Source organism: Erythrolamprus reginae, chromosome 2, assembly GCF_031021105.1.
Source record: "Erythrolamprus reginae isolate rEryReg1 chromosome 2, rEryReg1.hap1, whole genome shotgun sequence".
In the NCBI taxonomy this organism is placed as follows: domain Eukaryota; kingdom Metazoa; phylum Chordata; class Lepidosauria; order Squamata; family Dipsadidae; genus Erythrolamprus; species Erythrolamprus reginae.
In genome coordinates, this window is record NC_091951.1 from 37,472,154 (window position 1) to 37,486,083 (window position 13,930).

The 13,930-nt window shown below is 44.9% G+C and overlaps 1 protein-coding gene across 1 annotated transcript; it reads right to left on the reverse strand.

The window, feature by feature from the left end:
• Positions 1-851: 851 nt before the first annotated feature.
• On the reverse strand, positions 852-10,430 carry TCF19 (transcription factor 19). The gene is made up of 3 exons (XM_070737814.1): positions 9,180-10,430; positions 3,758-4,394; positions 852-2,154 (listed from the first exon to the last, which is right to left on the reverse strand). The coding sequence occupies exons 1-3, from the start codon at positions 9,451-9,453 to the stop codon at positions 1,920-1,922; spliced, it is 1,146 nt and encodes a 381-aa protein (XP_070593915.1). The 5' UTR covers positions 9,454-10,430; the 3' UTR covers positions 852-1,919.
• Positions 10,431-13,930: the final 3,500 nt, after the last annotated feature.

Here is a 13,930-nt window from a genome sequence, read left to right on the forward strand (position 1 = left end):
ATACACATCTGCACACATCTGGACTGTTTCCTTAGGGAATCTTACCATGCTGCTTTACAGGCTTACGGACAGATTTTATTTTATTAAAAAAAAAAAAACGGTTTCAGTTTCTATGCTGGAAATTAAAGCTACTGAGCATTCTCGAGAAAGATTTTAAAAACCAGCAACTTACCCCCTTTATCACGTCTGCAAAGAACCCTTAGACCAGCGATGGCGAACCTATGGCACGGGTGCCACATGTGGCACGCAGAGCCCTATCGGCTGGCACACGAGCTGTTGCCCTAGCTCAGCTCCAACATGCATGTGTGAGCCGGCCAGCTGATTTTTGGCTCACACAGAGGCTCTGAGAGGGTGTTTTTGGTTTCCAGAGAGCTTCTAAGGGATGGGGGAAGGATTTTTTATCCTCCTCCAGCTCCAGGGAAGCCTTTGGAGCCTAGGGAGGGCAAAACATAGGTTCGCCATCAGTGACGTAGACTGATGATAATGCTGTAGGAACCTTCTGGGACCAACGAAGCCATGCATTTTCCCTCGCAAGATGCCACAAGACTTGTGTTTCTCTCAACCTTGACAGATGTATTGGACTTCCATTCCCAGAATTCCCTACATCTTAAAGCTGCCAAGGTTTAGAAATATTGTGCCAGACCGCTTATTTTAAAAAAGAGGAGCTAAGTTAAATCAAAAGGAGCACTCAATCGTGTGTGTCTGCCTTATTTGCGTATAAAGTGCAAGAAGCTTTTTTTTTTAAGTCAAAAAGCGATTGCTAAAGGAGTAAACACCCCCCCCCCCCCAAATAGTCTCAGCCCAGTGTTGGGAGGCGAGAAGAGAGGGTGAAAAGCGAAGACGATGGGAAATATTTCCTTCCTGGTTGCTTTTGGTGTTAACATTCAAGCAAACAGATACACTTTAAATATGGACAAAACAGATGGTGAACGGTACCAGCCTCGGCCTCAACAATTCTAATACAAGCCCCATTCATCAGTCTGGAATTTAGAACGAGTGGGTTGGTTTTGTTTTTCGTTTACTTCTTCATCTTTGAACTCCATTTGAACATCTTTGCTTCTTCTCCCACCATCTCACCCATCCCAAAGGCTTGAGACAAAGGGCAGGTGTCTCTTTTTCAAAGCATATCCTGTTCTTGGAAAATCGTCCCATACAGTACGCGAACTTAGTGAAGATTTGAAGAGCCCCAAAATCTCAAATCCGGAGACGCAATTCTTGGAGCTGCCTTTTTCCATGTTTGCTGCTTCTGTTGGTTGACCCACTCCAGGAAGCAGCTTGTTGTTCACACAACAGCCGCCTTCTCCCCATTGTAAAGCACTGATTGTGGTCAGGCCATTTGGGGTGATCCGAATGTTGGTGCCAAATATGACCTTAGGGCGATATTCGGCTGACGTACGGATTGTTCTTCCCTGTGTGCCTTCTGCAGGATTTCAAAAATGATAATGTTTTCAAAAATGGAATTGTTTTGAAATTTCGGAAAAGTTTCAAAAAATGAAAAGATTCCAGGATTTGGGGACTCTGCACCAAAGGTCTATTTCGCATCGATCTCCAAGCTCTTACTGACCTTCTCCAGATGTTCACCAGGTAACAATTTACAGCATGATAACCTTTCTCCAACTCCTGTTTGGCATCTTCTCAGCAAGGCAATGATTTCCAAAGAAATGGGGCCGATAACTTAGAAGTCTGTCTCCTTTTACGTGTCAAAGGTTGCTCACCCTATTCCGTCTAAAGGGTTTTCCTTTACACGCACCCACACTTCACCCTCCTCAATATCTACTTCCTTTTCATTGAAGGAAGGCTTACCCTGTGCAAATTTTCAGTAGTCCACATGTGTCCGTCCATCAGGGATCTTAATTTTTAATATATATATATTTCCGGTCACTGATGGGACCCGTTTTCTGAGGAGAATTTATCTGGCGTTATGAACGGCAGGCAACACACCGAAAATCTGCCTCTTTCACCACACTATAACTGCAGCCCACACAGGCTACGTGGTACCAGGCGTCACAACCATCGCACTGGACCCACTCCACCATCTCATCCTGAGGAAGGCGGCACCGGGGAGCCGCACATGGCTCCAAGGAAGACAGAGTCTGTGAGAAAACTTGGCCAGTGCTTCCTAGAGGGTTCTTCCGAGGCCGGCCACGACGCTTCCTGGAAGGAACCAAAACAGAGATGATGATAATAATAATAATAATTAATAATTATTTATTAGATTTGATTGCTGCCCCTCTCCAAGGACTCGGAGCGGCTCACAACAACAATACGCCATGTACAAATCTAATGTTAAAAAACAATTCAAAACCCTTATTATAAAAAGAAAAACAATCACACAACCTAACAGACCATGAATAAACCATAATAGCTAGGGTTATATCAGTTTCCCCATGCCTGGCGACAAAGGTGGGTCTTCAGGAGCTTTCGAATATATAACGCATTGGTAACGCATCATATTCACCGAAGTGCATTCCTGAGATACTGTCAGACCTGCCCGAACTTAAGATCCTTAGGAAAGATCCTTGCCCCCATTTGGTTGCAGTGATAGATAGATAGATAGATAGATAGATGGATGGATGGATGGATGGATGGATGGATGGATGGATGGATGGATGGATCTCTCTTTCCCTCTCTCTCTCCCCCCTCTTTCTCTCTCTCTCTCTTACTCAGTTTCTCTCTATCTCGCTATGTCTGTTGCTCTCTCTCTCTCTCTCTTGTTCTCTCTTTCTCTCTCTTCCTTTCTTATCTGTGGAGGCCGGCGAAGGTTATTTTAAATGACAGGGGGATGGGGAATGCACGCACGCGCGCCCAACATTCCAAATCAACTTCACCTGCCTCCACTGTGAGAAGAACGCCCGCCCCGCCTCTCTTGTAGCCCCTTCGCCGACAGCCGGGACAAAAGCGCTCTCGGAGAAGGGACTGTGAGAGGGACAGGAGGGCGGGCGTTCTCGAAGAGGCTAGCGGCCGGATCGGGAGGACGACAAGCTGCAGCCACCAGCGTCGCTGCAGCCACCACTGTGGGAGGAGCAGCACCCCAAGGTGGGAAGCGGAGGAGGAGAAAGAGGGGCGGATCGAGTGGGCGGGCGGGGGCAGCGGCGAGAAGCCAGGGACACGAGGGGGCTGGAGGCGCTGTAGGGGCAGGGGCGGCTGCGGCTCCTTGCGTGGCCTTGGAAAAGAGTATGCGGGGGGTGTTTTGGGGCACGCAGCCGCGTGGCCGCACACCTTAGAGGGTACATTGCTCTACTTACGAACTTTTCTAGATAAGAACCAGGTGTTCAAGATTTTTTTGCCTCTTTTCAAGAATCATTTTCCACTTACAAACCCGAGCCTCTGAAACTGTAATCGGAAAAGGCAGGGAGAAGCCTCCGTGGGGCCTCTCTGGGAATCTCCTGGGAGGAAACAGGGCTTCCACCCTCCCTGTCGTTTCCCCAATCGCACATATTATTTGCTTTTACATTGATTCCTATGGGAAAAATTGCTTCTTCTTACAAACTTTTCTACTTAAGAACCTGGTCACGGAACAAATTAAGTTCGTTAGTAGAGGTACTGCTGTATTGTATTTGTATGCCGCTCCGAGTCCTCAGAGAGGGGCGGCATACAAATCTAATACATTATTATTGTTGTTGTTGTTGCTGCTACTGTTGTTGTTGTTGTTGTCATGAGCCACCAGGAGTCTGAGGAGGACGGCGTAGAAATCCAATTCATAAAATAAATAATCAATCACTAAAATAAATATAACACTGATCTTAAAGCGACTCACCCACTCGGTGTGATATGAAGCTTTGGTTCTACATCTTCCTGGATGTTTTTGCTCCCTTCCTGCACTCTTTGCTGGAGCCTCAAATTGCTACTCTGGCAACACTGGTAAATCCCCAAGCGCTGCTCCTTGTCTGGGGGTGGCTGTTCCTCTTCCAGGCGTGCGATTTCATCCTCTAGTTCGGGAAGCACCGTGTGGACCGACTTACGGCGATTGCGGGATGGTTTGGGCTGGGCGGGAGGATCCGTGCATCGGCTCCGACTCAGCGAGAAAGTGAAGGGCTGGGGTTTCAGTTTGCTGAGGCTGCCGATGGAGCTGAGGATGAGGGTGGCTTTGGGGCGGCACGAGAGGGAGGTGGGCGAATGGCGTGTCAGAGGACGGATGCGATGGTTGTCAGAAGGCAACACCGGTCGGAAACCAGAGGAGGAAACCCACGGGGCTTTGGGTTCGGTGATAGCCGCAAAGTCTTGCGGCCGAACACGGACTTTCTGGAAGAGGAAATAAAACTCGGAGTCGCCGTGCGGCGGCGGCAACACACAACCCTCAGGCACCGGGCTGGGGTGGCCAAAAGTCAGAAGGTCTCCATCGTTCAGATCTACCCGCTGGCCATGGGACATGCGGAGAGCATTGATGTATGTACCTGAAAGGATAATTACACAGGGAGGGGAAAATGGTTTAGTAATTTTTTAAAAAAATTCTCCAGTTTCCATATGTATATCTATCTATATATCGTATTTTTCGGAGTATAAGACAGACATTTTTCCTCCCTAATAGAGGATGATAATTGGGGTGCATCTTATACTCTGAATGTCGCTTTTTTGAAGCTTTTTCCCCCAGCCCTAACTAGGTGCTAACGATCTGCCCTGCTCTTACCTTGCAGGTTCTTTCGTTGTTATTCTCTGCAAAGAATGTTTTCCAAGCCCTAAGTCTTTGAAGGTTTTTTTCATTGCTCTAACTTGCTCCAGATGTTTCTTTCCAGCCCCAACCAGGTGTTAACGATTTTCCCAGCTCTTTCCTGCTTGCAAGCTCTTTTACTGTTACTCTCTGTGAATAATATTTTCCAAACCCTGTCTTTGTGAATTTTTTAAATTATTCTACTTGCTCTGAATATTTCTTGCCAGCCCTAACCAGGTGCTAAGAATGTTCCCAGCTCTTACCGGCTTGCAAACTCTTTCATTGTTAATTAATTAATTGTTACTCTCTGCAAAGAATGTTTTCCAAATCCTGTCTTTGTAGGGTTTTTTTCCCATTGGTCTACTTGCTCAGAATGTTTCTTTCCAGCCCTAACTAGGTGCTAACAATGTTCCCAGCTCTTACCAGCTTGCAAGCTCTTTCATTGTTACTCTTTGCTAAGAATATTTTCCAAGTCTTAACTCTTTGCAGGGTTTTTTTTTCACTGCTCTACTTGCTCTGAATGTTTATTTCCATGTGCTAATGATTTTCCTAGCTCTTACTGGCTTGCAAGCTCTTTCATTGTTACTCTCTCCAAATAAGGTTTTTTTTAAGCCCTAACCAGGAGATAAAATAATGTGCTGAAGCTGACCAGACTAAGGACGCTAGCCAGATGAATACCTGGTAAGCAGATTCTCTTCCCTATTTTCCTCTCCCAAAACTAAGGTGCTTCTTATACTCTGAAAAATACGGTACCTTAAAACATATTTTAAAACTACATAATTATACATTTTTATCCAATCTATCATGAATCAATTTCCTATTTTTGCACCTATTTTATATGGCTATTTATCACTCTGTTTTTCCTTCTTTCTTTACACTCCCCTTCCTCAGTCTCCATCTCTTCCTTCTACCTTCTTTCTCCTTTCTCTCCCTTTTCCTACTTCCCTCTACTCCGTCTCTTCTCCTTTCCCTTTCTACTTCTTCTTTCTCCCTCTTAAATTTCTCTGAGTGATTCTAACAATTCATCTTGTATTTAACAGACTGATAACATATTCCCATACATCTTTTAATTATCGTTGTCCCTTATAAACTCATTGTGTTTTATACCATATCTATACCATAACTCTTTATTCTAGGTGTATACTGCTAATCTAATGCTGCCTCCTCAAAATCCACAAAATTCACCTGAGTCTACCACCTTTAATTCTCCATTTAGGGAGGAAAGGTGTTTCATGTAGTCTAAATCTTAAGGTATGATCAGCCGCCAATTAATTGTCTGGAGTCACAAGAGACCCCAAAAATATATTTATGACCCAAATATAAAAATAAACGGAACACTCAAAGAACATATCCTAGATCTGAATGAATGAAATATTATCATTTAATACTTTGTTCTGTACAAAGTTGAATGTGCTGACAACATGTGAAATTGATTGTCAATCAGTGTTGCTTCCTAAGTGGACAGTTTGATTTCACAGAAGTTTTACTTGATTTATTTCGAGTTATATTGTGTTGTTTCAGTGTTCCCTTTATTTTTTGAGCAGTATTTCTTTCTTTCTTTCTTTCTCTTATAGGCCAAAATATCAGAAATATGAAGTTCTGATGGGCACTTCCCTCCCCTTTGATCACATTTTGGGCAAATTTATGTCCAGTTTGCAGCATGCCACAGTCTCCTGATCCTGATTTATGATGGTCTTCTTCCAGACACCAACATTTATTTCCAGTTCCTGGCAAAAAAAGCTCACCGCAGACAAATAGGTTCAGCATTCACTTAAGAATTGTTGCAAAAATTAAAAAAAAGTTATGAAATCAAGCCAAGCCTGTGACGACCTGCTTAAGGACTGGTATGATTTACAATCCTAATTCTGAGTTCAATTATGGTTGTTAAATCAAGGACTACAATGAGCCCCGGTGACCCAGTGGTTAGAGTGCAGTACTGCAGGCTACTTCTACTGATCACCGGCTGCCAGCAGTTCAGCAGATCAAATTTCACCAGACTCAAGGTTGAACTCATCCTTCCATCCTTCCGAGATGGGTAAAATGAGGACCCAGATTGTTTGGGGGCAATATATGCTGACTCTGTGAACAGCTTAGAGAGGGCTGTAAATGCACTATGAAGTGGTCTATAAGTCTACGTCCTATTGCTATCTGCCAGTCCTCATTTTACAACAGTTCACTTAGAAACATAGAAACATTGACGGCAGAAAAAGACCTCATGGTCCATCCAGTCTGTCCTTATACTATTTCCTGTATTTTATTTTAGGATGGATATACAGGTATGTTTATTCCAGGCATGTTTAAATTCAGTTCCTGTGGATGTACCAACCATGTCTGCTGGAAGTTTGTTCTAAGCTTCTACTACTCTTTCAATAAAATATTTTCTCACATTGCTTCTGATCTTTCCAATTAACTTCAGATTGTGCTCCCTTGTTTTTGTCTTCACTTTCCTATTGAAAACACATCTTTCCTGAACCTTATTTAACCCTTTAATATATTTAAATGTTTTGATCATGTCCCCCCTTTCCCTTCTGTCCTCCAGATTGAGTTCATGAAGTCTTTCCTGATAAGTTTTATGCTTAAGACCTTCCACCATTTTTGTAGCCCGTCTTTGGACCCGTTCAATTTTATCAATATCTTTTTGTAGGTGAGGTCTCCAGAACTGAACACAGTATTCCAAATGTGGTCTCACCAGCGCTCTATACAGCAGGATCACAATCTCCCTCTTCCTGCTTAGTGATCATTTGAAATAAGAACGGTGCTAAAAAAGTGATTTATGACCATTTTTCACACTTAATGACCATTGCAACATCTCAGTGGTCACGTGATTTATATTCAGATACTTGGCAAATGACTGATATTTATGTCGGTTGCAGTGTCACCAACACCTTTTGCAACTTTCTGATCAGCAAAGTCTATGGGGAAGCCGCAGAACAACTGTGTTGCTAACTGAGCAACTCCAGTGATTCACTTAACAACAAAGATCGTAAAATGGGAGAAAGCTCACTGAACAACTGTCTCACACAGCAACAGAAATTTGGGTCTCAATTAAGAGTCGTAAGTTGAGGACTACCTGTATGGTAATGTGTTTCATCTCAGGCCTTTTGGAATGTATGTTTCTCCTTCCAAAATGAACTTGGCTTTTGAAGGAGAAAGTTGATGCCCGTTATGTAAATATTACCTGTATTAGTCTAATCAATTATTCCACTTCTGAGCTGTGGGTTTTGTTCTGAAGTCCTCCAAATAAGGCGAATAAATAAAAGCAATTCTTTTTAACCCTCAAAAGCCCAGCCGTGCTGAAATTCAATACAATTAAGAAGAAATGTCTAAACCAGGGATGGCAAACCAATGGAACATGTACCACAAATGGCAGGTGGAGCCATATTGGTGGACACGTGAGGTCAGGTCTGGCATGCATGCCCACTGGGAGTTGGGAAATGAGCTGGGACAGTGCAGTGGTTAGAGTGCAGCCCTGCAGGCTACTTCTGCTAACTGCTAGCTGTAGTTCAGCAGTTCAAATCTCACCACCGGCTCAAGGTTGATTCAGCCTTCCATCCTTCTGAGGTGGGGACAATATGCTGATTCTGTAAACTGCTTAGAGAGGGCTGTAAAAGCACTATGAAGCGGTACATAAGTCTAAATGCTACTGCTATTGGACTGTTTATTGGATTGTGAAACTCTATGCACTTTATTTATTATTAGAGTTGAAAGGGACCTTACAGGTCATCTAGTCCAACCCCCTGCTCAAGCAGGAAATCCTACGCTTCCCCAGCCAAATGGCAGTCCAATCTCCTCTTGAAAATGTCCAGAGTTCGGGAGTTCACAACCTCCGCTGGCAGGCCATTCCACTGGTTGATCGCTCTGACCGTCAGGAAGTTCTTCCTTATTTCTAGGTTGAATCTCTCCTTGGTCAGCTTCCAACCATTGTTCCTCGTCCGGTCCTCTGGTGCCCTGGAAAACAGTGTGACCCCCTTCCCTCTGTGGCAACCCCTCAAGTACCTGTAGACTGCTATCCTGTCCCCCCTGGCCCTTCTTTTCTCTAGGCTATCCTTGCCCAGTTCCTGCAACCTCTCTTCGTATGTCTTGGTTTCTAGTCCCCTTATCATTTTGGTTGCTCTTTTCTGCACCTTCTCCAGAGTTTCTATGTCTCTTTTGAAGTGTGGAGACCAGAACTGAATGCAGTACTCCAGGTGAGGTCTGACTAGGGCATAATAGAGTGGTATTAATACCTCCCTAGTCTTGGAGTGTATGCATCTGTTGATGCAGCTTAGGATTGCATTGGCTTTTTTAGCCGCTGCTGCATATTGCTTGCTCATATTTAGTTGGTTATCCACCAAGACTCCGAGATCCCTTAATGTATCTGTGTGTGATTGAATGGTTATTCATACCTACTCCAATACATTAATAACAACAATAATAAATTAGATTTGTATGCTGCCCCTCTCCGAAGACTCTATGCACACATTTCTATGTGCATATCCTTGCTACTTAAGGGTTACTCTGCACATACCTTAATATATTTACAAGAACTCACCATGACTGCTGCAGTCCACCAGGCCCACTCGCCATTCCCCCGCCATGCTGTCTGCATCCCGTTCTGCGTGTATCTCCGCATGGACCCGAGAGATCAAGGCCGGGTTCTGTTCGGACACCAGGATGACATCACAAACTTCAGCTCGGCGACCCAGGCGATAAATGCAGCTGGGCTTGGCAGGTCGGAAAGTGTAGAGATCCCGGTTTGGCAAATCCCCAGAAGAGGCCGGGCCTATCCGGAGTAACTGGAAGCAGGGCAGAGCTTCTGCGAGCATGGCTAAGATCTCCTTCAATCCCAAGACAAGGGTGTCAGGTGACAAGCAGGTGGGGCAAGGGTTCAGTTCACTCCACCTGCCAGCCAGGGAGCTGACTTTCAGCTGTGACAGCCAGCAAACTTTTCAAAGGGGAAAGCAGCAACACTGGATTGTTAGGCGAATAAGGGTCAATTGCAAACTGAGATTGCTACAAAAATTGGACCCCCAAATCACAGGCTATTGTGCAATCACTGGTTCATCTCTACCTGCAGCCAAAGGGTCCCCCCCCCCAAGTGCTTTAACTGCAAAGAAAAAAACATACAAACCAAGGCTTCTTCAGTCGTGCAACATCATGACACGCGTTGCAAGACCGATTCAGACGTTCCTAAAGACCATTACTTCCACAAGAGCACAATTTCGAGTCAAACCCGCATCGCGGGTGCAAACACTCGTGTCTGTAACCGGCCATGGGAATTCTTACAATAGCAATGGCAATTCTCGCATATGAAGCCTTTTTTTTCCTTCTGCAGGAAGGTTCCAGCTTTCCACTTGCAGGGGCAATTAAATCATTCGCGATCCTTAAAGCAGGTTCCAAGGTCGTGGGAAACCAGCCCCTTTTTCTAGCATCCTCGGGGGGATGCAGATCTCGATGGACCGGATCGGCTTTTTTCAGCAGATTTGAGGATCCCAGAATGAAATTCGGATTTGGGAGACCGGCGGCCACCACAAAGTTGCAGAGTTCTCGACCGTCGGGTCTCCCCGGTGGCGAAGTCGACCGCCCTTCCTTGCAAAGCGTTCTGGAACATCCAACTCTACCAAAAGCGACCCAATTCGGTTCTAGGACCCCCGGGCGTCGCTGCAGCAAAGGAGCAATCTGGGCCGCAGGGTTCTGGAATCCGCGTCTCCTTGGCGACGCCTCGAATCGCCTTCTAGAGCCTCCTCCGCTTTGCCTTTGGCCTGAGGCTTTCCTCTCCTTGTCAAAAGCCGCTCCCGGGGCCTCCGAGCGGCGCGCGCTGCCTTCCCATTGGCCCGGCTGAAGCGAAGGGACGGAGGGGCGGCCGTGGCCTCCGATGCCGATTGGCCGCCCCGAGGGAAAGCCTCGCCGTCCCGTTGGCTGGGAAGGCTGGAGGGCGGGCCGACGAGCAGAAGCGCGCGAGATGCCCGACGCTGGGCTTTGGGGCGAAAGGAAGGCCCTGATTGGGTGGTAGCGTCAGGGTGGGCTTCGGCCGGCGGAAAGCGATTGGGTGGCGGGAGGGAGGACGGGTGGGAAAGAAGGGAGGGAGGGAGGAGTTATAACTATTGGCGGGATGGATCGCTTTGGCGCCGCCTTCCGAGCTTCGCTTTCTTAACTAGAAAGTAGTCGAGTGACAGGATTCCTCGGCTTCGTTTAGTGACTGTTCGAAGTTAGAAGGCACCACAAAAAAGTGACCTATGACTATTCTAACTTCGAATTGTTGCTAAATCAACTGTTAAAGTTAAAAGATTGTTAAATTAAAAGACAAATTCCTTGTGTGTCCTATCACACTTGGCCAGGGGTAGGCAAAGTTGGACTTCAACTCCCAGAATTCCTGAGCTAATATGCTTGCCTCAGGAATTCTGGGAGTTGAAGTCCACAAGTCATAGAGCCAACTTTGCTTACCCCTACACTTGGCCAATAAATAATTCTATTCTGTAAGTCAAGAACTCTCTTGTCTTCAGTTTTGACAAGGATGCTTGGCACTTCTGTAGAGATTCTAGGTCATCCAGGTCATGGTTGTCCCAAATGTGCTTTTTCAGGAGGCAACTGGACTGAAGACTCTTCCTCCCCCACCTTTGAAGACGTTTTACTTTTCATCCAAGAAGCTTCTTCAGCTCTGACAGGATAGTGGGGAATGGAAGGATTTATATTCCTTGCAGGCAGCTGGTCATTTGCATCCTTTTAGAGCAGGGGTCTCTAAGCTTGGTAACTTTAAGCCTGGTGGACTTCAACTCCCAGAATTTTCCAGCCAGCTTTGCTTTGCTGGCTGTGGAATTCTGGGAATTGAAGTCCACCAGGCTTAAAGTTGCTAAGGTTGGCGATCCATATTTAGAAGGTTAATGAAGCACTTGGAGGTTTACTAAGTGTCACCTGAGTAGTGCTCCTGTCTCCTGTAGCATGCAATATTTTTCCCTCTGGAAATCCATTCCTACTTTCAGACCATTGAAAGGCTGTCCATCCCAAATTGTTTGGCTAAAAGATCTGTAGAGATTCTCAAGTCATACATGTCATGGTTTGTCCTAAAGGTGCTTATTCTGGAGGCAACTAGACTTCATTTTTTTTCTTTGTTAAACATTTCATTTTTCATCCAAGAAGCTGAAGAAGCAAAACATCTTCAAAGAAAAAAAAAACAAGTCCAGTTGCTTCCAGAATAAGCACCTTTGGGATGCTCTGAAGTTGACCTTATGCACCAAAGACAAATTCCTTGTGTGTCCAATCACATTGGGCCAATAAAGAATTCAATTCTATTTAACTTTGCAGGAAGTAGAAACAAGGGGGCTGATTGGTACCTCGTCTTGTTTCACCATGTCAACTTTTTTTTTCCAAGTTGGGAAAGCAAATGTCAGTTATCCCAAAGGTGCTTTTTCGAGGCAAGAAGCTTCTTCAATTTTTTTCTTCAAAGAAAAACCAAGAAAGCCCAGTTGCCTCTTGAAAAAGCATCTTTGGGACAACCATGACTTGGATGACTTGAGAATCTCCATAAACATTTAGCGATGCCTATGGGATGAAACTCCCTTTGAATGGTGCAGGAGAATGAACGGATTTCCAGAAAAATTGCAGACTACAGGAACCATTTGTGCCTCAGTTTGAGATGCAGGCAGCACACACTTATCTCCAACAGCTTGCATCTGCCTTCAACAGTGAAGGGACCACAGGATTAAAAAAAAAAAATCCTGCAGAAAGCACAACTCCGGCTTCTGAGTGAAAGAATAAGACGGATTAATTTCACCACTGAGGTTTTGAAATAGAGTGGAAACACAAACTCTGAAATCACTTCTACCAACAGAAGTATTGGAACAGTTCACACAATTTATAAAGAAGGCACAACTAACACAACACAAAAGAGCTGAAGAAGCTTCTTGGATGAGAAGTGAAACGTCTTCGAAGAAAAACAAAGCAAGTCCAGTTGCTTCTTGAAAAAACCTTTGGGACAACCATGACTGAGAATCTCCATAGATATTTGACCTAATCACCCATTTTTCACTCTTATATTTGCAGTATCCCCACGATCAGGTGATCAAAATTCAGCTGCTTGGCAACCGATTCATATTCGTGACCACTGCTGTGTCCCAAGGTCATGTGATTCATTCATTCATTCATTCATTCATTCATTCAACTTCTATGCCACCCAATCCCAAAGGACTCACCTTTTGCGACTTTCTGACAGTCCTTGGAGAGGGATGGCATATAAATCCAATTAATAAATAAATAGTAAATAAATAAAGTCAATGGGGAAGCCAGATTCACTTAAAACCAGGTTACTAACGTATCAACTGCAGGGATTCACTTAACAACCGAAGCAAGAATGGTTGTAAAATGGGGCAAAACTTACTTAACAAATGTCTCGCTTAGCCACAAAAGGTTTGGCCTCAATTGGGGGACATTAAGTTGAAGCTATGAACTGCATGGGCAAGCCAAGGATATCCTTGAAGGAGGGGCAGGAGGTAGTGACACAGCATGAAAACCTGCACGAAGGATTCCTTGTTTGAAGGAAGAGCTGGATGTGGCTGCCTTGAAGGAAGGAATGGAAACTAATCAAGGAGAAAACTCACATAGAACAAAGGAGAAATTTCCAGACAATTAGAACAATTAATCAGAGGAAAGACTTGCTTTCAGAAGTTGTGGTGCTCCATCTTTGGAGATTTTTAAGAAGACTGGACAGCCACTTGTCTAAATGGTATAGGGCAGTGATAGTGAGCTTGTGGCAAGCGAAGCCATATCTGTCGGCACGCGAGCGGTTGCCCTAGCTCAGTTCCAATGTACATGTGCATGCCGGCCAGCTGATTTTCAGCTCACATTTTATTTATTTATTTATTTTGTCCAATACACAATGAGGGTTTTAGTGGGTATATATCTATATACACATAGTAAAATGCATGATGAAGGTTATAGAGGAGATACTCATAGTAAAATATATCTAAGAAATAATAGAAAAGAAGATATAGTAATAGAACATATCAATGAAAGAATAGAAGAAGAGATATAGGAATAGAAGAAAGGTATAGGAGATATAGGAGAGCAATAGGACAGGGGACAGAAGGCACTCTAGTGCACTGGTACTCGCCCCTTACTGACCTCTTAGGAATCTGGATAGGTCAACCGTAGATAAAGTGTTGGGGGTTTGGCCATTACACTATGGAGTCCGCTCTGGGAGTTTTTGGCTTCCAGAGGGCCTCTGAGGGAATGCAGCAAAAATGCCCCCCCCCTTGAGTCCACCAGGCCGTTTCCAGCCTCCAGGCAGCCTCTGGGGACGGGGGAGGC